This window comes from Coturnix japonica, chromosome 3, assembly GCF_054131305.1.
Source record: "Coturnix japonica strain WE chromosome 3, WE-NBRP24, whole genome shotgun sequence".
NCBI classification, from domain to species: Eukaryota; Metazoa; Chordata; class Aves; order Galliformes; family Phasianidae; genus Coturnix; species Coturnix japonica.
In genome coordinates, this window is record NC_140665.1 from 28,267,958 (window position 1) to 28,290,834 (window position 22,877).

Consider the following 22,877-nt stretch of genomic DNA (forward strand, 5'->3'; position numbering starts at 1 on the left):
GCGACCTATCGTGAATTTTATTAGGGGTGGGCAAGTGAACTGACTTGCCCCAGGACTCACCAGATATAATTACATGGTCATTAGGAACCATATCACTGAAGGGTAAATACATACTTATTTTTATCTATAAAATCAGCTCTTTCAACTCTAAGAATAATTCCTCATTTTTATGCAGCAATATGTAATTACTATAAGACAGCTTCTACCCTCAAATAAGCAGGCACTATTCCAAGTGAAATCTTTCATAGTTTTAAATAAACCTTGCAACCTGACAGCAAGATTTGTCTTCTACCTAACAAAAAATTAAAAAATTGTAACAAGAGAGAATAAAGCTGCAATAATCTCTATTAGCAGGCAGAAGTTCTAAGAACTCCTATTCTGTTCAGTTTTGGAATCAAACTTAACCTTCCTGTCTCAGAATGCTGACTACTGTGAAAGTGACTCCTGAGAGAAGGCACAGGGAGGTGGCTCCAGAAGTAGATATCAGATAAAATGCAGATGAAGGGTACAGGTGTATTATAAATTCTGATGTTCCTTGTAACACTTTCTATTTCTTGCAGGTACTGCTACGTGATTTACAATGGAAAAATTGCTCTGTGGCATCCTGGTGTTTGGAATGGCTGTCATGGTCAATGCTTGTCCCAAATACTGCGTCTGTCAGAACCTGTCTGAGTCGCTTGGGACTTTGTGTCCCTCAAAGGGTCTACTGTTTGTACCTCTAGACATAGACCGAAGGACTGTTGAGCTTCGACTTGGGGGAAACTTTATTATTAATATCAGCCGACAGGATTTTGCCAATATGTCTGGGCTTGTTGACCTTACATTGTCCAGAAACACCATCAGTTATATACAGCCGTACTCTTTCACTGACTTGGAGAGCCTTCGGTCTTTACATCTGGACAGCAACAGGCTGCCTGACATTGGAGAAGATATTTTGAGAGGCTTAATAAACCTCCAGCACTTGATTTTAAACAACAACCAGCTAACCAGCATCTCTGATGAAGCCTTTGAGGACTTTTTGCTGACACTGGAAGACTTAGACCTTTCCTACAATAACCTCCGAAGCATTCCCTGGGAATCTATAAGGAAGATGATAAACTTGCACCAGCTCAGTTTAGATCATAACCTGATAGACTATATAACAGAGGGGACGTTTGCAGATCTTCAGAAATTAGCCAGATTGGATCTAACATCCAACAGACTTCAGAAGCTTCCCCCTGACCCTATCTTTGCCAGATCTCAAGTAATTCCATTAGCTGTTACCCCGTTTTCTCCACCTTTGTCTCTCAGCTTTGGGGGTAACCCACTGCATTGCAACTGTGAGCTGTTGTGGTTGAGGAGACTTGACAGGGATGATGATATGGAAACCTGTGCTTCTCCTCCGAGTCTAAAAGGAAGGTACTTCTGGTATGTACGGGAGGAAGAATTTGTTTGTGAGCCTCCTCTTATCACACAGCACACTCACAAGTTGCTGGTTTTAGAAGGGCAAACTGCCACACTGAAATGCAAAGCCATTGGGGATCCCACACCCATCATTCATTGGGTGGCCCCTGATGACCGCCTCATCGGAAACTCTTCGAGGACATCTGTCTATGACAATGGCACCTTAGATATTCTCATCACTACATCCAAGGATTATGGGACTTTCACGTGCATAGCAGCCAATGCTGCTGGAGAATCTACTGCAACAATAGAGCTCTCAATTGTTCAGCTCCCTCATCTCAGCAATGGCACAGGCCGAGCTGCCCCACCAAAGTCCAGGCTTTCAGACATCACCAGCTCCAGCAAGTCTAATCGGGGGGAAACAAAAGGCCCACCAGAAAGGGCTGTCCTGGTGTCAGAAGTGACCACTACCTCAGCTTTGGTGAAGTGGACAGTGAGCAAGTCAGCCCCTCGGGTAAAAATGTATCAATTGCAGTATAACTGCTCGGATGATGAAGTCCTGATCTACAGGTAAATGCAACTGCTATTTTGTCTTTTGATGATGGCAGGAGGAGGAAAGCAGGATATAAAATCTTTTACTCATTGGTTACTGATTTAAATTTGATCAGAGATAGATATCGGTAATACTGCTAGTGGTGTCTGCTAAGTCTATGTTGCATTTGTCAATCTGTTGGATTATCTGTTGGTCTGCTCATCACTTTCATGTCTGTTTTGAATCGTACATTACAAATCTCTGTAGTATTCTCTAACAACTACTGTTTTCAGTAACATTTTGAATTTAGGAAAAAATAATAGTACCTCCGTTGGTATCCTTGTTACAAGTCTGAACAAAGAAAGCAAAACTTGACAGGCTGGAAGTCAGAAGTTTCCCTTTCCACCTCCTGTAGGTGGAATTGAAACATACTACTGTGAGAGGAAGCAATGTGGGAGGAAGTTTGTGCTGTCTACCAATAGCACGGGCTCTAATTATTCAGCAATTCAAGATTCAGGGTTGTTAACGAGAGATTTTTCACCCATTTGAAACAGCTTGTTTCTAACTTCTCTAACATCCATTTGCACAACTGTAATTGCTGACAGCTTTGGAGCATTTAATGTTTTATACCATATTAAATACAAGAAGAGAGAGATAATTTTGAAAGCAAGCCCCGAATTCATTAAGCTCTTCCAGTTCCGCAACTTCTTTGACTTCTAATGATGTAAAACAAGTGTTCCTCTTTCAATGAACCTGACTATGAAAAAGAAAGAAGTAATAAATTTTCAGGATTAAAAATGGGTAGGAAGCTGCTTAGCAGGACAGAAAAACAGTGTTACTGCTTCTTCCTTCTATCTGGGAGGAGTGATTGATGTAGCATGCTCATGCTAATGACAAATCCCTAGAATCCAACCTTGTCTGCTTTTCTATTTCTCTTTCCAGCTTTCTTATTTGTTTACACACATCATGTGCACTGAGCTAAAGTTTGTCTTTGGATATACATTAGCTACCAGCAGAAGTCTGAATCAAAGGGTGAAATAGAAGCAAACACATAAATTCCTATAGCTCTGAAATAATTCTGAAACCAGTGAAGAAAAACTGGATCTGTTATAAGAATGCTGGTGTTTGGCTTTTGACTCTAATTGAGAACAAACTTTGTCTGAAGAGTATTTGTTCAAATACTGAAAATAAATATGAGGAAACTCAATTATAAAAATAGGTCAAAATAATCAAATCAGTTGGCAGCTGGGCATTATTTGCCATACTTTGCCTAATACACTGTGAAACTGTCAGTTTGAGACCAGCATCTATGTAGAGGTAAGTAGAATGAAAGAATAAGATAAAATTAAGTAATATTGGAATATTTGGAATACAGTCAAAGAAAATGTGCTAGTTTTTCTTAAGGCATAACTTCTAGAAAGTACTGAGCATCATTAAAGATCCTGAGCCCAATGCAGGCCTGCAAAAAGTACTCTGAAGGATGTGTATAGTCATGTGAAAATGTATAGTCAGTTTGGTGCAGTGAACAGGAATATCCCTGGAACTTAAAAAAGAAGCTTGTGGAGGTTGTCAGGCATTGGATGTGTTGATTTGCTGTGAAGTGGGTAGCCAGGGTAAATAAAGCAATGCAGAAGTGAAGTCATGCAGAGGTGAGAGAGCTGAAGAGGTGAGAATTGTGTGCCATGGGCAGAAACAGATGCCATTTTGCTTGCCTGATCTGGTGAAATAAAGGGCTACATCAGTGAGATTTTTCACCCTGTTGCATTGCTTGGTTATAGCTCGGTTTTCCAGAAGCAAAGCAAGGACATTTCTATTTTCATAAATCTCCCATGGGGGCTTTTTGAGGATTCATTGATATTGTGTAACTCTTTTCATTCACAGCTCTCAAGAGCACTTCACCAAAGAAAACAAATTTTATTTTTCTATATTTCACACTGGGGGAAAATGAAGCATAGGAAGATGAAGTGAATTGTCCAGCATCTGAGAGTTGTTAATCAGTGGTACTCATATTCATCAGAACCAGCTCTTACGAATTGCAGCCAGGGAGCCACATCATCCCTTAGAGTTAATTAACTAAAGTTATTTTGCTTTAATTGGTCAGATGTATGTCACTGCAATGTGTGTGTAGAAAAACACAAGGGAAAAAGATTTCTGTGGTATTCTGCTCTATAAAGTGTTGTGTATGTGCTAAATAGGATGCAATACTGCTTAGCTACTAAAATGATGAGCACTTAGTATATATTTGAACAAAGTGGTATGCCAGGACTGAGGGCCACTGGTTTAGGAGCAATCCTGCCTTGCTGGTAAGAAATGTCTTATGCACAAGACAAAAGTTTGCTTTATTCTCCACTCAGCATTTTTCATGGGCGTTGTACTCATAGTTAAGGATTGAAAATCAGTTCTTCCTACCCATTAGTACTTACCAGTTTCTTTATCATCATGTCCTCACCAATCCCACCTCTGCTTCCATCCCAGCTTAGGATTTCCTTTTGCAAGAGCTGCAGATAGTTCAAGGGTGACCACAACAGAATGTAGCAGCTCCATAAAAATTCAGCAGTGTGGGAAATAGTGACAGATATTTTCTGTTGGGCGTCCTGATTTCACTGCTGGACTGGTATCAGAATCTGAAGTTTTGTTCTTGACACACCACTGCCATCATACTGAGTATTAATGGAAGAAACACTGCTTATCTGTTTCCTCCATCTGACCTTCCTTTGTATTTGCCATCTCAGGACCACTGCTGAATCTAGCAGCAGGATTTTTTCTGTTTCAGTGAATGCTGGAATCATGTTTCTGATACTGATCTAATGAACACAGGTCTCAATCAACGCTTTGTTCCACATGGCTTCCCAGTGAGAAGAATAAGCCCAGAGGGAAGGGAGCAGCAGCTTGTGCAAATGTCTGAAGGGCAGTTTGGTCTGTATTAACTTGCAGTGACAACTACTGCCCCTAACACTGTCATAAAATAAATAACCTAGGGTGCTATATATTAGAGAATCATTGTCAAAAGGGAACATTCCTTCTTTTATGGGACATGCACTTAGCTATGTGTGGAATCTTAGTGCTCTTCTTTTGTGTTTTGATCTGTGTCCCTATGGGTAAAAATCCTACAGGAGGGGTTGCTGGGGTTGTATATCATACACAGGTAATCACCATTGGTTTACCTGTCATGAAGACAAACAGTTTAAACTAGAACCAAACTAGGATTCCTCTTGCTGAGGATGAATTAACCCCATACACCAGGATGGGCTAGGGGTCACCAGACTAGAAAGTAATTTTGCAGAAAAAGATCTGAGGACCACGGTGGACACCCAGCTGACCATAAGACAGCAGTGTGCCCTTGACAAAAATAGGTTAATGATATTCTGGACTGCACTAGGGAGAGTATTGCTAGAAGGTCCAAGGAGGTGATCATTTCCCTCTGCTTGGCCCTGGTGACACAATACTTAAGGTGTTGGGTCCAGTCCTGGGCTCTTCAGGAAAAAAGGCAAATGGATGTATTGGAGTGAGTCCAGCAAGAGGCCTTGAATAAGGGAGAGGAGCACTTCACAAATAAGGACAGGTTGAGAGAGCTGGAACTGTTTAGTCTGGAGAACAGAAGGCTGAGGGATGATCTCATCAATGTTTATAAATACCCGAAGGGAGGATGAAAAAAAAGACAGTCTAGCTCTTCTCCACAGTGTCCAGTGACAGGACAAGAGGCAATACGCACAAAAGGAAACATGAGGCTCCATCTGAACATCAGGAAACACTTTTTGATGTGAGCAAGCACTGGCACAGGTTGCCCGGAGTGTTTGAGTCTCCATCCCTGGAGATATGTAAAAGCCACCTGCACATGATCCTGAACAGTCTGCAGGAGATAACACTGCCTGAGCAGTGGGTTTGGGCCAAATGGCCACCAAAGGTCTCTTCCATCTCTGCCATTCTCTGACTCTGTGAGCTATAAGATTAGTTACATTTGTCATTATTTTAGTTTTTTCAAAACCTTTCCCCACCCATACCAGTGCCTCCTGTTAGAAATCTTAAAGACTGAAACTTGTAGAGCTATCTGTTGGTACTGTGAGCTGCTCACTGAAGAAAATAATTTTTTAGATTTCCTTCCAGAAAAGCACAATACAATTTGCAAAGCTCAGAACCAAGTGACTGTGGGTATGCTTGGAGATTTATGTGCTTTTAAATTCAGCAGCTTTTCCATTCTTTCATCTTTTTTTTTTTTTTTTTTTTGTAATATAAATCACTCTTACGCTGACATGACTGATAGTAAATGTGAATTGTTCTCATTCATTTTAGCCAAGACCAGAAGTCTGTTCCAAAATACACTAAATCACTTCATATTTGATGGAAACAACAACAACAAGTAACAGGAATGCAGGAATAGTAATCAATGTCCAGGAGAGAAAAGGAATGGGAGAAGACCAGATGCCTGTCCTTAGGTTTAGGCATAACACTGGGAGCCCTGCTCTACCACAGAAAGCCTACCTGCTTCTGTGAATGTTAGTTAGGAGTACAGTCTTCCTCAGTTTGGATTTCCCTTTCAAAATCACTGTAGATATTCAGGAACATCAGATTAATCATTGGTAGAACTCAGGCGCATGCATGCTTAACATATTTTTAATATGGGATTGAACTGAGATATGAACATTTGGAAAACAGGCTCTTTAGGCCTGAGTTTCCCATCTGTAATGGGTGACAGCACTATCTATCTTGACTCACAGGGATAAGCACCTTAGCAAATATTGTGTAAACAGGAGTCCACATAAATTAATAGGAAGACTTCCTTTGAAGACACTGTGTGGCAGCATCAGGGATAGTCATAAATGATTAAGACACCACATTACATAACCGTAACACTTAGATTAAGTAAAGTGTCTGGGGATGGAGATTGTGTCTTTTTTATGTGTAGTGAGCCCTACATGATGCAGGATCTCTTCTCAGTATTGGCCAATGGGCATTGGTGTAATTAATAAATGCACCGTAATTTAAAAGATGAATAAATCTGCAAGTGTTCTGTAGAGCCTCCTAGGTTGTAGTGAGCCTGCTGGCTGTGTTTTGAATTAAAGCTCTGATGTAGCCACTTAGAAATGTGTATCTGAATTGTGACACAGCTGTTAGATTTATGGGAGATTTAAGTCTGTTTTATTTTGTGGTATTTCATACTAAGAGTAATAAAAACATCTGCACAAATTAAGAATTACTGTAGCACTACATACTTTCTAGCTTATAAATTCACCACTGGAAAACAAAACAAAACAAATTTTATATATTTCTGAAAGCTTACTTTTTCCATATATATTTTATGTAGCAGGCAATTTAGGCAGTAAAATATGAATAAACATCTCCACAGCTCCAGCTTATTTAAACAATGCTTCCATGGGTTTGATTACTTAAACAATATAATATTGATTTACATTTACACAGTACCTTTCACTGCAGGTGCTTTACAGACTAACTGAACAGAGATTACTAACCACTGCTATCCTGTCACCTCTCTGTTAAATATTAGCTGTGGTTTGGCAGTCAGGTGATAGTGCAACTGCATTTTATGAGCAAATAATAACTTTAGTGTTTGCACTTATGAATGCTCTTACCTAGGGTAGGAAGAAACTAACTGAATTCAAGTTTCCCTCAGCTTAGTGGAATAAATATACATATGTGTTCTTCTATTCCATTGTGATTACTCAGAGGGCAGAGAGGTGCTAGCACTGCTGCCCAGAGAAGCTGTGGGTGTCCCATCCCTGGAGGTGTCAAGGCCAGGTTGCATGAGGCCCTGAGCAGCCTGAGCTGGTAGGAGGCAGCCCTGCCCATGGCAGGAGGTTGAAAATGAGTGGGCTTTGAGGCCCCCTCCAACTTAAACTGTTCCGTGATTTTATGACTCTAAGACATGCTTGATGGCTGATGCGCTGCAAACGTCATAAGTATCTCAGATGTGTAGGGGGGTTATGTCCAACAGTAGAAATACACTGAACACCACATTATGCATTAGAGGATGTGCCACTGCTTAGATTGCTGTTTCTGACTGGGAACGCCTGATCTGTGGAGACCTACCAGGTAATGACTGATAACAGAGGGAGTCCCGTTGCTTAGTTAGGGCAAATCTCAACATCCTGATACTGTCATAAAGCATGATTACATTATTTTTGCTCTGACAACAGTTAAAAACACACAATTCTGGCAATTTTAGAGAAGACAGAGGTATAATTTCTTCTGAAAGTCCTGACCATCTGCCTTTACTCATGATTTGAAAAGTAGGTTCATTAAAATGAAGGCATATAAATGCCTTTCACTCTTTATCCTCATTTTCTGTCGCATCCCTGTCCCAAACCTGGCTATTGACTGTCCTCCAAAGTTCAGAGATGATAAAAAACCCAACTCCTCAGCCTCAACATGTGAGCTGAGCTATTCCAGTAGCATTGTATCCAGGATACAAGCCTTTATTTGGTCAGAGCATTTATATATTTAAACACTGGATAAAACAACTGTTGGTATAGAGGAACATCACATGAAGATATTAATCATCATGTATTAATCATTTGCATTTGACAGGCTGAGATAGCAACTATATAAAAATAAAAATGTGAAGTCATAGTTCCAAAGGGAAGAAATTCCTCTAAGCAGAGCAAGAGAAAGTCTGACATGGGTGATTGGTGCTTCAGGTCCTTTGAGAGTGGTTTGCCGCAGTAGTGTGCATTGACTTCTAGAGGATCTGCAGCACATGCAGACTTCCTGAATGGCTTCAGACATAACAGAGAAGCTGTTTCACAGAAACATGTATTCTGGGTCTGTGCAGTTTTCTTGGCTTCTGCTGAAAAATTTCCATCTAGTTCTTTTCAATATTTTTTCTCTTGCTGGGAGAAATACAGTGACAGAGCTTTTTCTTCCTTTCTTTTCTTCTGTTTTTATCTTGTTTTGTTTTGTAATTCTTTCCCTTGGAATATAAAATGCCTTTGAGAAAAAGCAAAGAAAGTGGGGTGAAAATGGCAAAAAAATTACATTTATTACCAGATTATAAAGTGGGAAATAAAAATATAAAATATGAGATAAATATTAGTGGGATGCAAATGCAATATATAAAATTAAACAAAAATTAAATGAAAGTAGATGTACATCTTAAAATTGTCCCTGAAGTTGTCCTAGATTATTGTGATGAACTGTCAACTGATATTCATACAGCAACTAATGAAAAAAACACACTGGTCTGAAGCAGTCCAGTTCATCATGAGCAGAAGCTGACCATGCAAATACTACCCAGGCCAATATTTTGCTTGATAAATGATGCATACAGTCAAAATACGAAATAGTCATTTATCCTCAAAGGATATAAGTTCCTTCGTGTGTGCATGATAAGTATATGAGAGCGTGTGAAGAAGGATTTTGTGACTCTAGAACACAGGGACTGGTGGGACAGCACCTTATACCAATTTCAAGGTATTCCCATTTCCTTTGAAGTTTAACAATGGTCACATAACATTTAGTAAGGTATATGGATAGTTTGTATTTTGTACCTCTGGCCTTGAGCTCTGCCTTAGAAGTCGAATACGAAGGCAAAGAGCTTGATTCTCACCTCATCCCCTGTTGATGGGCTGTTGTGCAGGGTAGGAGCCAATTCAGAACCCATTTTCAGCATGAGGCAGCAGTACTCTTGTTTTATCTCTGCTGCTAATTATTTATTAGAGCTCATCAAAGGCTTAGCATTTTTTCTTGAGGGGAATTCACAATGAGCTAATGCTTGCCCATAACATCTGCCACATCCCCTCTCTTAGCTGCTCTGCATCCAAATGCCAGGACCTGTCCCCACCCATCACTGAAATAGTAAACTACACATTTGATGCCAAAATGAACTATAGAAATAAAATTTTGATTAAGATTCAGGTGAGTCAACATTTTGATGTCTAAATGAAAAGTTTTAATATATTCAAATTCATACTGTTCGTGAATATTAACAAGCCAGAACACAGCTGCACAGCTACCACTATCTTTGCTATTTTAAATCTGGGACAGATTTATAGCAGTTAATGCGCTGTTCCATGCAAAAAATAAAACAGAATAGAAAATCCACTGATGTCCATTGCTGACTCCCTAACAGTAACAAACCTCCCATGTCATTTATAGTCATGCAAAGTAATAACAGCACTGACAGTTACAAACATTAACTAATTAAATATTTGACTGAAGGTTGGAGTCAAGACCCTTAGAAATCAGTAATCATCATTGACTCTGCTGGGCTTTAGATCAGCCCGAAAAGCTTGTATTTTAGTAATTACTGTTATTTTCTAGATATATAGATATAGAAAGAAAAAGGTTAAATATCTTGCTCAAGGTGATTCAGTAAGGTAGTGAAATAAACATGCCTCTGGAAACACAGCTGGGAGCAGTCCTGCTTTAGCTTTCAGTGCATTCTCATGTCCTTGCTTGTATTTCGAATATGATCATTCCTCCCTCCTAATGTTGCAATATCAGAAAACTCAGGAAAGAGTGAAAACAAACAGAATCAGCAGCATTTCATTGTCACTCTGACAAGGAAAATTTGCCCAAATGTCCCTATTATGTCCCTTAATCATATTCAGAAACACTTTTTTTTTTTTTTTCCTAAGAATATGAAGCCTTTAGGAGAATATGCAACTACTTTTCACCATGAGCTCTCTGGATTTGTTCCTTGATGTGAGCACTGCAGCAGGCAAGACTTTATCCCCTACCCCTCTGTCTGCCCCCCAGAGAAGATCCTGCAGCAGGGATAGGGAACGCAGTGTGATTGCATGACTTGCCCTGCCATCCCATCCTCACTAAGTGCATCCTGAGAGGAAGACTAACCTTCCAAGACAGTCTTACAAAAAGGAAGTCAGCTTTGAGAATTTTGTTTCTGGCAAGCCTGTCTTTGAAAAGGATAAAAATGGGACCAGCACCTTGTTACTTGCTTTGTCTTCCCATCATTAACTGATAGAAAATGCCTCTTCTAGTAAGGATAAGTTTTGCTTTGAAGAAAGGAACACAGTGAACAAATGCACAGGTTTCATGAAAAGTGAAGGTGGAAGAAAACATTTTGGGTAGACCCAGGATTCATCACACAAAGCAAAACATGAAATAGTAACTGACAGCCAGCACACAAGCTGCCTTTTAGCCAAGGGGTAGTAAGGCTTTCTTGGGTGTCATGACCCATAATTAATTACAGGACTGTGTCAAGACCAGATGCTTATGGCAACAGATACCCTAAATAAGAGATATGCCTTTCTTTAGTGAGCTTGTAGCCCGCAGAAGAGAGAGAATTCCTCAGCCCATGTCAGATATCTTGAGTATATACATGTAAAATACTGTGCAGTCCAAACTTATTTAGCTACAGACTCAGCTACCTAGTTCTTTGTTGTGAATTTCCTGTTATATCCTCTCTCTTTCATAACAGGCTTTCAGCTTGAGTTCCCAGGCTGTTTCAGAAAGAGTGTATCTTTGTGTATGATGGTTGCAGTGGTTAACCTTAACTTATGATAGCAATGGTTCAGCTTACTTCTATAGAGAAATTACTTCAGACTCATCTTTTGAAAAGCCTAGAACTCCAGGAGATACAGCGCAGGAAAAATAAAAGAAAGTAGGAATGCACTAGACTGAATAAGTTATATTGTAACACTTCATTACCTTTAGTTCTTACAATTCCAGTTATTTTTGGATTTACCTCTAGTAGAAAAATGCACTCCAGGTGAAGAAAAATCACTCCAGTCATTCAGTACAAAGTGATGGGATGTTTGTTTCTCATTTAAGCCTGTTCTGAGGCTTAAATTGGGATGGTGGTGATGAGTAATCTTTGTGATAATGCTCTGGTCAGGCAAGGATGAAAGGAGGATTTTAGAAAGCTGGGCATCATTAAGACTTGAGGCAGAAAGCAGGTTTATATTCCATGTAATGTTTTGAGTGTTGCACCTGTAGATATTCAATGAAGGCTTGTGCTACAAGGAAATCGTTTATTTCTTTTTGTTCTTAAAAGCACACAGCAAAAAGGTAGCTCAGATTTCAGATGGTGAGGAAAGAAAATGTGAGGTAATGGATGTCTTTGAAAATGGGCTGTTTCACTGTCATATTACTCTTTTCCCCTAAACGTGTCTTGTTTCAAAGTCTTGTAAGAGGGCAGTACAGGCATCTGTCCTGTAATCTATAATGATCTGTAACAGTGCCAAGCACAAAGGTACTCCAGTCCTGTCTGAGGATAACAGGCTGGAGCTGCAATCTAAAGGAACCTTCAAACTATCATGCAAGGGGAATATTTCTATGTTAAAGCGAAATGTTCTAATTTTCACAGTCAGAGAAGAAGTCCAGAGAGCAGGCTGATCTGCCCTATTGTCACAGCCCTGCTGTTGTCACAGGGCCACAGCATGATTATGCTAGATCCCAGAACATTTGACAAGAATATCACAAAGCAATGCTGCCTAGAAAAGAAGTGGGAATTGGCTTTAGCCTTTGGCAGAGCTTGTTGTAGAATGGAAGCAAGATCAGTTCTGTGCCAGAGCAACGAAGTGGGCTATGTGAGTGCTGGGCAAGAAGGAGAGAAGCACACCTAACCTGGTGCCTCTGATGGAAAAATTCTTACCCACTGCTCTGCTTTGGGGTGGCTGGAAATTCCCTGTATGATGAGGCTGCATTGTAACCCTCCTCTGCTCAGCTGCTCTTAGTTTACAGATCAGTTTATTTGCAGAGATGAACAGTTTGAGGCAGCCAGCACTAGGTGTTGACTCGTGCTGAATCCACCCATCTATCCTCTTTCTCCCACCACTCCTATCATTTTGAATTTGCCCAGGTTTCAATTTTGTAATATATTTACTATGTCATAGTTTAGTTCATTTTGACAAGAAAATAATTAGATGAGCTGTTTGTTCAATGATAAACTTTTCTTTTCTTTTCTTTTTTCTTTTTTTTTTAAATCATTATTTTTCTAATTATTTATTTAATTGGCTTGGATTGTGTAATCGGTTCATGTGTAGACATACCCAATCACACTCTGAATTTTTCTGAGTAGGGATTGCACAGGCAGTAGCTGCCCAATAGACATATGGATAGCTGACAGCATCAAGGCACCCCACCAGCAGCTCTGTCGTCTGGCAGATTGCCTCAGAGAGTTGGGTTTGATGAGTCAGTCCTTCTGCCAGTGCTGGGAGGGTGGGGATGTCTGTGTCTCTTCTCCAGAAGGCTGCTGCAGAATGAGAAAGATGCCTGGCAGTGATTGCTTTGCTCTGAGCCTCCCAGCACATTGTACTGAAAACAAGGTTGGGACAGCAGCATCCAAGAGAGTTTGAGGCCTGCCAACTTATGTGGAGAGAGAATTTTAGTTTAGCTACTCCAGGGCAAGGACATATTGATACCTTGTGCCCACCCTCATTGCCTCTGTGGGAAGAGGACTGCTGTGGGGAGGAATTCGGTGCTGCTGCCAAGGTTTGGCAATAGCATGGGGGAGGGAGGAGTGAAATGGGCCCACCTCTCTGTGCCTCTTCTCTTGCATGCTCTCCTGCTTCTCTTGCAACTCTGTGGCATCCTCAGTGGCCCTAGTAAAGCTGCAGTATCCTTGCTGGAACAAAACAGTGCACAAGTACCTCACGTGCATGCTTGGCACTTGTGGTTTGCTTAGGGAGACAGAGCATGCTAAGGACACAAGACTAATATGTCTAGATGTTTACATTCTTTCTCTTTCAATACTAAGACCTTTTGAGGTGAAGGACTGCTTGCAAGGGAGAGGATGGAATAAACTCTATGAGCAGAATTTGTGCCTGGGAAGATCTGAACAATAGGGATAGTAAGTCCCATTTCAGGGTGAACAGCACCAGTCTGGAGTGGGGTGAAGAGGAAGCTAAACCTTGTGCTATACAAACTCTCTAATGGAAGCATCTAAGGTTTTGTTTTGTTTTGCTTTGTTGTGGTTTGGCTTGGTTTGGTTATTTTTTTCACACTAAAACACAATATTGTTTGTTTCACCTTTCTGCTTTGTTTTTCTCATCCAGTCTCTCTAAAAGTAGATAATTATACAGGCTGTGGCTTAATTAGCTAGTTATGCCAAAGCTGGGGTATTTTTCAGAGTAAATCTTTTTATTTGGTCATTTTTTTAGCAGCTTCATTTCATGTTTTCTCCCAGATTTTTCTTCATATTTCATTGTGCGGCAGCACAGGTAACCTGATAACATCAGGTTTTATGAGTATGCTGGTAATTCATGTGGAGAAAGTGGAATGGCACATTGGTGGGCAGAGGTGCCGTGCTCCTGGGAGTAGCAGAAAGGCAGACAAATTCCTGCAAAGGTTGGTATTTTGGCTTTAGTGTAGAAAATAACTGTGGTATAGCTTTCCTCCTTCCCCAAAAAGTGATTTTAGCCTTTATATTAGCATCTTTAAAGCATATATATATATATATATATATAACAAGTATCAAGCTTATTGAGTTTGGCCTTTAAATCTCAAAAGTAAAAAAAAAAAAATTCACTTTTCCCTAGTAGGGTTAGTTCATCAGTACACACATCTTGGTTCTGTTGCTAGCTGCATTTAAGCCCTTACTGAGATGCAGGCCTGAAGGTGAATGGAATCAAATCTGTATTTATGTGCCCTGTGAAAAACACAAGGAATAGTTGGTGAAAAGAGCTGCTCCTTAGCCTTATAAGCACATAGCATGCTTGTTTGTGTGGCTGCAACGTATGTAATTGTTACACATGTGGGATTGTTTGTTTGTTTTCTAATGGTGCCTACCACCAGAAAATTCCTCCAGCTTCCTGTCAAAAACATCATAACTCTGCAGTGGTGATGGCTGATCATACTTATCTATTTCAAATTTTTCTATACCTGTCCATTTAGAGACCCTAAAAAATATTATTGTGCAAAGTCTTAGTAAACTTTACTGACTTTCAGCTTTCAATGTGCATATTTGGGGTTGTGTTATAGACAGTCTTCCTCTTTTCTCTCTTTCTTGGCACCACCTGGATGTGAGTAGTCACAGTAACAGTGGCAGAGTCATGGTAAAACTTTTGGAAACTTGCATTCACTATGGACCTAGTCAAGCTTTCAGCTGTGCCCTTATGGCTGCATAATGCTGGGGAGCTTTGGTAGTCATCACGGGGCCAGCCTCCTGACAGATTCCCAACACACAAGCTCTGCCAGCTAGGATTGGATTAATGTTTGCCAAGCTTTGTGTCCAACAGTGAAACCATATATGTCTGAGCTAGGTTATAATCTGTTTCCTACCACTCTTTAAAAGATTTCAGTTTACCAGATTTCCTCAGTTTACACAAAGCAAACCTTCGCTGCCTGTATGAATCAGAATGTGGTGGATTTTTTCTTCTGTTGGACAAGAAGCAAATTTAAAAGGGGGGAAAAAAACAAAACCAACAAGATCAGCACCAGTTGGTCTCACAGTTTCTGCAGCAGTGCACAACATCGGTACAGCACACCCTCTAACTACCTATCTCTGCAGTGGCTATGAAAAAGTAAACCATACATCAACTCAGTTTTATTTTCTAGTCATGTTTAAAATTGAACAAGCCCTGGAATATCTGTCCCATGGGAAATTCCAAAATTGCAACATCTGTTTCTGTCAAGAATGAAGGTGAAAATTCTCCATAACAGTTGTTTTGTTTGCTTATGTGGGGGGAAAAAAAATCTTTAAAAAATGTTTCATTCAGAAATGTGGAAATGTTGCTATTAATCTCTTTGAAGTGTTGGAAGTAATATCCTCACCCCAAATGTACTCTATGTCAAGGGGATTGTTGCTTTCACTTTGCTCTCTGGCCTCTGACCACAGAGTTTCTCCCTCCTTGCATGTTCTCCCTTCTTTCAGCCCAGTGAAGGGATGATCAGGATGTAGGAAGGGGAATGGCATCTTTTTTGGGGGAGTGGGAAAGGAGGCGAGGATGCAGTGAAAGAGCAGAGCAAGGGCTGGAAGCAGAGCACCCCTCACAGATGCCAGGGGAAGAGGAGCACTGAGGCTCACCACAGCTACAGCTTCCATTTTAGTCTTCCCAACAGGAGACAATAAAAACCTGTATATAGCAGAAACTCCTATTTTAATGCTAAAAATATGTTTCAATCGAGGTATTTGAGCAGCTTTGCCCTCAGGATACCAAGGTTTTGTGAGATGCTTCTAATGTTAGTGCGTGTATGAGTTTTAAGCACACAGTCCAAGAGACATCAAACTTGTGTAAGATAGTAATGCAGTTTCCACAAGCTCCCTGAGCGACAAGATGATTTGGTGTGAGTAATGAATCCCTCTACTGGGCAAAAACTGAACAACTCTGCCATATACAACTACAGGAGCCTATTTCCTGCTGCTATTCACGTCCAGGGAGCCAACACACTTTTCAACCGTTCTCCAACCAGCAGCAGATTTCTACCCCACTGCTACCCTTCCCGCTAAGGTTGGCATGTAGGTGACACAATAAGCCCCTCGCTTTTTCCTGTTTGGCTTAATTCTGAGCACACATTTTGTCTTTTTCCTTTGCAAACCTTTCCTTTGCATAACTTAACAGGTGACATGCATTGCCATTTGCCAGCTGTGCTGTCTCATACGCGATGTTTTAGTGAAAGCTCAAAATGTGGAGAGCTGCAGAACATTTACCTAAAGGCAGAGAATTTAAGATGGAGAACACAGTACCAAAATGGGGGATATCTGTGAGCACATGAATGATATATGAAGGCAGAGGGACATACTGTGGGGAAACAAATCTTTATTTTTCCTCCTCTTCCCCTTTCCAGATATGAACTAAATGTAACTTTGATTAAAACAAGCTCTACATCTTTTCATCTTGTTATCCTATGAATTTTGGCTAGAAATCAAGATCTGATTAGAGCTAAGCTAGTAAGTCACAACAGGCCATATGTCAGGACTGGATCATCTTTTACCACTTGTGATTTAAACCATGATCAGACAGATTTCTTCAGCTTTGTTTTCTGTTCAGAGTTATCAATCTGATTTTGTGTGACTTCTTGCTAATTAGTGTGATTATGTCAGGTATGACTTTTAACATTTCTGTGCAGAGTTCATTTGTTTGCTTGTTTTTGTTATTGAAAAGTCCCTATTAGATAAATGACTTAGGATTGTGTTTTACAATCTGACAGGCTGCTTATTCTTATGCTATCTTGTCTCACCCTATTGTTTTGAGATTCACTCTATACTAATCATTATTTTACTGAGAATAGGTAGATTAGTGTATACTTAAGACATAGTTTTGTCAGCCAACATGGGACTGTCCTAGTATATGTATCTGTGATCATCTACATAAGGCTAACTACCATGAGATTATTAAGAAGTGAAGGCCATTAGGACTCAGATATAAGAAATGCAATATTGCTTCTAAGGGTGGTATAACACACAGTCCTCTAAGAATTCATTATTTTCTCTACATCAGCAAGGAAATAATATGAGGTGCTTTCATTTGCTGTAGAGCAGGCCAGGAATGAAAGCAGAAGAACAACTCTTTTGGAGGGTTCCAGCCCTATTTTGCATCTGCAGAAGCTATGGAAATTTCACTGCTGTTAACTCAAATTTGGATAAGCACCAGACCTCTGAAGAGTCTGACCGTTCAAAGCAATATTTAAGCTTTTCTTCATTAAGCTGTGGCTAATCCTAAGTGCCTATAGGTAGAACAACTCAAAAAATTGTAGATATTTTTCAGACCAAATTTGAAGTAAGGTTATATGTAAAGTGGAATGATACACAGATGGTAAAAGATGTTCAAAAGGTTGTTTACAGAGAAAACTCACCAATATGGATGACTTTGCTGGGAAATGCTGAGGCAATCTCCACCGCTCCATGTTAATCTTTGAAGCATGGTGTGCAACTCATTGTTTCCACATTTAGTATTCTGGCAATTTCACTCACACTCTGTTTTGTTTATGAAGAGGTTGAGTGCTATTGACCACCATGCAAACACACTGGCTCCCTGGGAGAGGTTTCTGTACCACCTAGCTTCAGCATCCAGTTTAGGTGTTGATCAGAAAGGCTGCCCTCCCTCTCACCTCCAGTTTTCATCATCAGATACAGCTGCCTGAGCGGTGTGACAGCTGTTCTTTTTGCCTTTCCTATGGCTTGTGTCTCAGCAGGACCCCTTAGCTGGACTTACCATAGCCCTGGGATAGCAGGGCTGACTCCTGGTGTGGGTAGAATGGGGACACGATTTCTTCTCTTAGTTAAGGTATATTTTGGTGGCTAAAGCCAACTGTGACTGATATGGCTGGTATACCACTCCCATGGCAGTCCTTTTGAAGGCTGGTATGTGATATTACTATGCAGATGCTTCTGGAACAAGTTCGGTGCTTCAGAATGTGCTTCCCAGCACAACAGCAAATGAAAAGACTTCAGGAGACTGAAATACTGTGGACACTAAGTGATATCCACCTGCCTCGCATTTTCCTCCTGTAAAGTGAACAACAGTGAATGAAGTATAGAAAGTGACAATTACTAAGCCTTAAATTACTTTTTTTTTTTTTCCTACTGGTGACCTGTTTTTCCCCCTCTTGTGTTACATGCACATATTAATCTGAAAACTGCAGCCTGACTTGTGAACAAACTCCTAGAGAGCTGACATTTTTTTTGTTGGATTGGAGAGATTTATGGATTTATCTGTTCCAGAGATGTTCCATCATTCTCAAATGCTGAAGCCCTGACTGAGTTATGGCCCTGAGGAGAGTGAAATGCAACTATTAATCACTGACAGCAATGGGATATCCCTTCCTCCATTGGCAGCTTATGCTGCTGTCAGTAGATCACAGAGCTGCTGTTGACCGTGAATGAAGAAAAGTAAAATATAAAGGTCATTTTTACTTCATCTACATGAAAAAGTTTTGAGAATAGTTTATCATGAAAATATTGAAAATGTACTGCACAAAACCTTCAGGGTGAATAATAATGGCATCCTCTACAGACTATGAAAAACAAAGTGATAGAAGTACATCAGCACTGAGTGATATTGTAGAAACTGCAGTGAACACATTGAACAGCAGAGACACTGTTTTCATGTTGTTTTTCAGCTAAAGCTTATAAATATCTTTTTTGTGTCACTCTTAATAGTGATGATAACAGACATTATGTCTGGGTTTTGGGATTTATTTTTTTTTAAATTATTATTTTTAAATTTAAAGTATTTATTTATTTATTTATTTATTTTTAGTTATTACTTCACAAACACATGGATGTTTAAAGAGTTTGGATCAAAACAAATGACCCGTCTGCGGACAGTCCAGACTGGTTTCAAATACCTGGGATCACTTTCTTTCTCTTCTTCCATGTGAAATGTTTTAGTCTTCCTTTTACCGTGGTCTTTGCATTCTCTTCAGTGTCAACCAATCATCCTCGCTATTTTTCCATAGACAATTTCTACATGCTTATCTTCATATTTATAATGGCATTGAGCAGGCTGCTTATTTCTAATTGGGCTTTCTCAAGCCCAATTAAACCAGTTTATGAGGAAGCACTGGCTATTTAGCCAGCCATGTTGGCCATTAGCAGACCATCCATCATCCATGGCATTACTCTTTCTATTCCAAATTTCATTTAGCCCTCCCCATACCATCCTCTCACTCTTCGAAAAGAAATTTTTTTAAAAAAAATTGGCTTAAAATAGAGCAGACAATATCCTTCTCACCACAAAATCTATTGTGTATTGGTTTGGCTTCATATGCATATGAGTGAACTGCATTTTATATTTCTTGGAAGACCTATACATACAAACTGGAAATGACCTGGGGCATTTTAACCTTATGGTGTGAATGGAGGTGGTGTTGTCAACTCCTCATTCCCTTATAGAGCCTTAAGATAATGTGTCTATTAAAACACTGTGCTGTGAATGAATCCTCTGATAAAATCCCCAGCCTGTGCTGGACTCCGCTGTCCAGAAGATCAGACTAGCTATGCATAATGCTCTTATCATTTGTGATCCAGCCACGTATAAAAGTAAGAATGTAAAAGCAGATAAGCTGTTAATCAAAGTCTTCAGGTAAAGTTAGCAGGTTGAGTAAATCTCAGTGCCTCTACGTATGCTAATGCTACAACAAATTTCAATTGCTTTACCTTTTGTGAGCATGAATACTCATTACTTTAACTGACAGTTATGTGATAGCAGTCATACGCTGAATGGATTTTCTTAGGCCTTATCAAAAAATAGATATCACATGGTCTCTCCTTCCTTGAGAACTAAGCAGACTGTATTTAAATGACGTGGTAGAAGGCTGTCAAGCTTTCAGTCAGTGATGTCTCCAAATACCAGACCTCTCCTTACAGTTCTGAAAGTAAGGCTAATGAAAACAAGTGCTGATCATTTCAGAGGCTTTGGTTGAGGACTCTGATAGGAATGATCCTACCAAACCTTAACAGATCCACACGTGTAGAATGTAAATGTCAGAATCAGTCTCTCTCTGTATCATTTATTCACTGGCCAAGCAATTAAGTTATGATCCATTAACCTCTCCTAGTCTCTTCCTCTGTAATACTTTCAATAGATTTTGTTTCTATGAGAACCAGCTTGCATGGAATATTTGTACTTGAGAGTGAACTGAGAAGAAGCAATTATGACCCTTTGCTTTGGGCTGTAGCTGAGAGGGAAAACATGAAAATGTCTAATTCTTTCTTGTGTGAGTCTGGTGATGCTCTTAGCTAACCAGTTCCTTGGACAAATACATCCAAAGATCTTCTAAGCACTGCACACACATCTCTCTGCCTTCCAGCTTGCCTTCTGTATTGTAAGTCATTTGTGAAAGGAATATGGACTAGATATGTCTGTTTTGGTGTGTTGTTGTCTGGGATGATTAGAGGATACTTGAGTAATTTCTCATTGTCTTTGCTGCTTCTGCTTGTGTTACTGACATGTCAACATCAAGTTCTCAAGTGCTGGAATGCTAGCAGGGCTGCAGCTGACAGACTGCAGTATCAGAGTTCTCTTGAGAAACAATCATAGACTCAGTCCAGTGACATAGGTCTAGTCAGGTATAGTGAGTAGAAGCACAGCTGTAAGATACTTCAGTTGCCATGGACTGAAGAAAGTGTTCAAGCATTTCATGTTGCTACTTTGGTGACCTGTCTCAGTACTTTTCTGTTTCAACTTTTATGGCCATGCTGTCCTATTTATTTCCAGTTCACCCTTATCTGAGTCACAATGCAAACATGTTAAACTTTTTGTCCTTCCACCCCAAAAAGGATGTATTTCTGACTCTAGCCACCACCAAGCTTGTAGTTTCCACTTAGGTAAGAGATCTGTGTTTCATTCAGGTTTGATAGCTATATCCACTTTGTTTATGCTTGAGTAAATTTATGTGTGGGCAACTGCAGTAGCAATTGTTCTATCAAGCCTGAAATCTATTTCAGTCATTGCATAGAAGCATCTTAGGAGCTGAACCTACTTGTCTAGGATTGTCTCATATACAAGAACAGAGGCAGGAATTACCTCAATCCAGGATAGCTCTCTCTTGACTTTTACAGAGCTTTTCCATTTCTTACTATTCTATCTAGTCACTCTTGAATATTGATTAAAACATTTGGAAGATATAAATTTATTTGCATAAAACTGTAGTGAATTCTTGTGAAATAATGATCCTTTGCTTTCATCATGTGGGTCTCCGTGAAGATGTTTATAGGTTCTTAAGGGGGACAAACATTTTAATCCTGAGAAGATGAGATTAAAGTTTATGCTACCTACTCTTTCAAACTGAGAGCATCATAGGAATTTGTAACTCTGCAAATCTTTCAAGTGACTGTAGTCTGTTCCCTTTAGAGGCAAAAAACTGTGGCGTAATTTCACCAAAAAACTCCCGAATCTGAATTTAATTCTTATGGGGAAAGAATCTAGATAAATCTATAACAATGATGTCAGAAAGAAGAAAAGCTTGTGTAGGTTTCTTTTGCAGCTTATGCAACTAGCTTCTGGCAGTAGAATGGATCCAAGTTTGCTGAGCAATACACAAAAGGCCAGCTGTAATGGGAGTGAGCTTTCCTCTCTCGAGGAATCATGAACATGTTGGAAAGCAGTAGGCTAAAAGAAAAATAAAAAAAAATTAAACTAGAGCAGTTTGAGAAGGAAAAAAACACACCTCCTAATTCTTCCTTGGAGGACTATGTGATAAGGAATCTGTACAGATATACTCCTACAAAGTAGCCCCTTTTTAGGCTACACCATATGCTCGGGAGCAGCAACCACAATTGTCTTCATGCCAGAGGGAGGGCAGAATGATTCACTCCTCCAGAGCAAGGTTGAAAAAAAGAGATTTAAAAAAAAAAAAAAAAAAAGAAAGAAAGAAAGAAAATCAATCCTCAAACAACAGTGGATTCACAAATATGAATGTTCTGGGTCACTTAGAAGAATAAATTGGACTGTATCTATAGGAAAAACCAGAGAGCACAAGGGAAAACAATAACTAAGTGAAACTTGTGGTAGATCACAGTGTATTCACACTATTGAGAAAGGAACTGTACTGATAGTTACAAGAACACTTTCATCCATTCTCCTTTTTCAAGGCGATGCAAAAAGTTGCTAGCATGGTCATTAAAAAGTAACTAATTTTCTGAAACACAGTTATGAAGTTTATTCATGTCAGAATTAATTCTTTTATACTGCTGAGGCACTAAAACCAATTAAGCATCTTTCAATATTTCACTAAAATTTAATCACTGTGAGTCAGAATTATACCTTCATTAGGTGCATAGCCACAGGAATTTAGGACCAGACTCTATGTTTGTCTTGGTGCTTACAGTCATGCTAATGTGAAAAAGAGAAATACATGCATTGTGGGGAATCATTTGTCATTCTCTGTGGTTTCTGCTGGTTGTGATAAATTAATTTTAATCTGCCCAGGAGACACGTTAGATAGTAACTTCCTCAGGTTATGTAAAAGACAGTGGCTTGCAGGCTTATTGCAGTGCCACAGCTATCTTCTTTACAGCACTTTCCAAACACCAAATTTGTGGCTGTGTCGCATTAGGGACATTGTTTCCCAGATCAGGTCTAGGATAAACTTTCTTACTGAA

The 22,877-nt window shown here is 39.7% G+C and overlaps 1 protein-coding gene across 3 annotated transcripts in view; it reads left to right on the forward strand.

Annotated features, from left to right (window-relative positions):
* The window catches only part of LRFN2 (leucine rich repeat and fibronectin type III domain containing 2), a 149,511-nt gene that overhangs the window by 113,311 nt on the left and 13,323 nt on the right, over window positions 1-22,877 (forward strand). For all 3 annotated transcript variants that reach the window (XM_015857544.3, XM_085541219.1, XM_085541220.1), the window contains one exon: window positions 561-1,953. In XM_015857544.3, coding sequence (XP_015713030.1) covers window positions 581-1,953 — 1,373 coding nt within the window. In that variant the 5' untranslated portion in view covers window positions 561-580. The remainder of the gene's footprint in view (window positions 1-560; window positions 1,954-22,877) is intronic.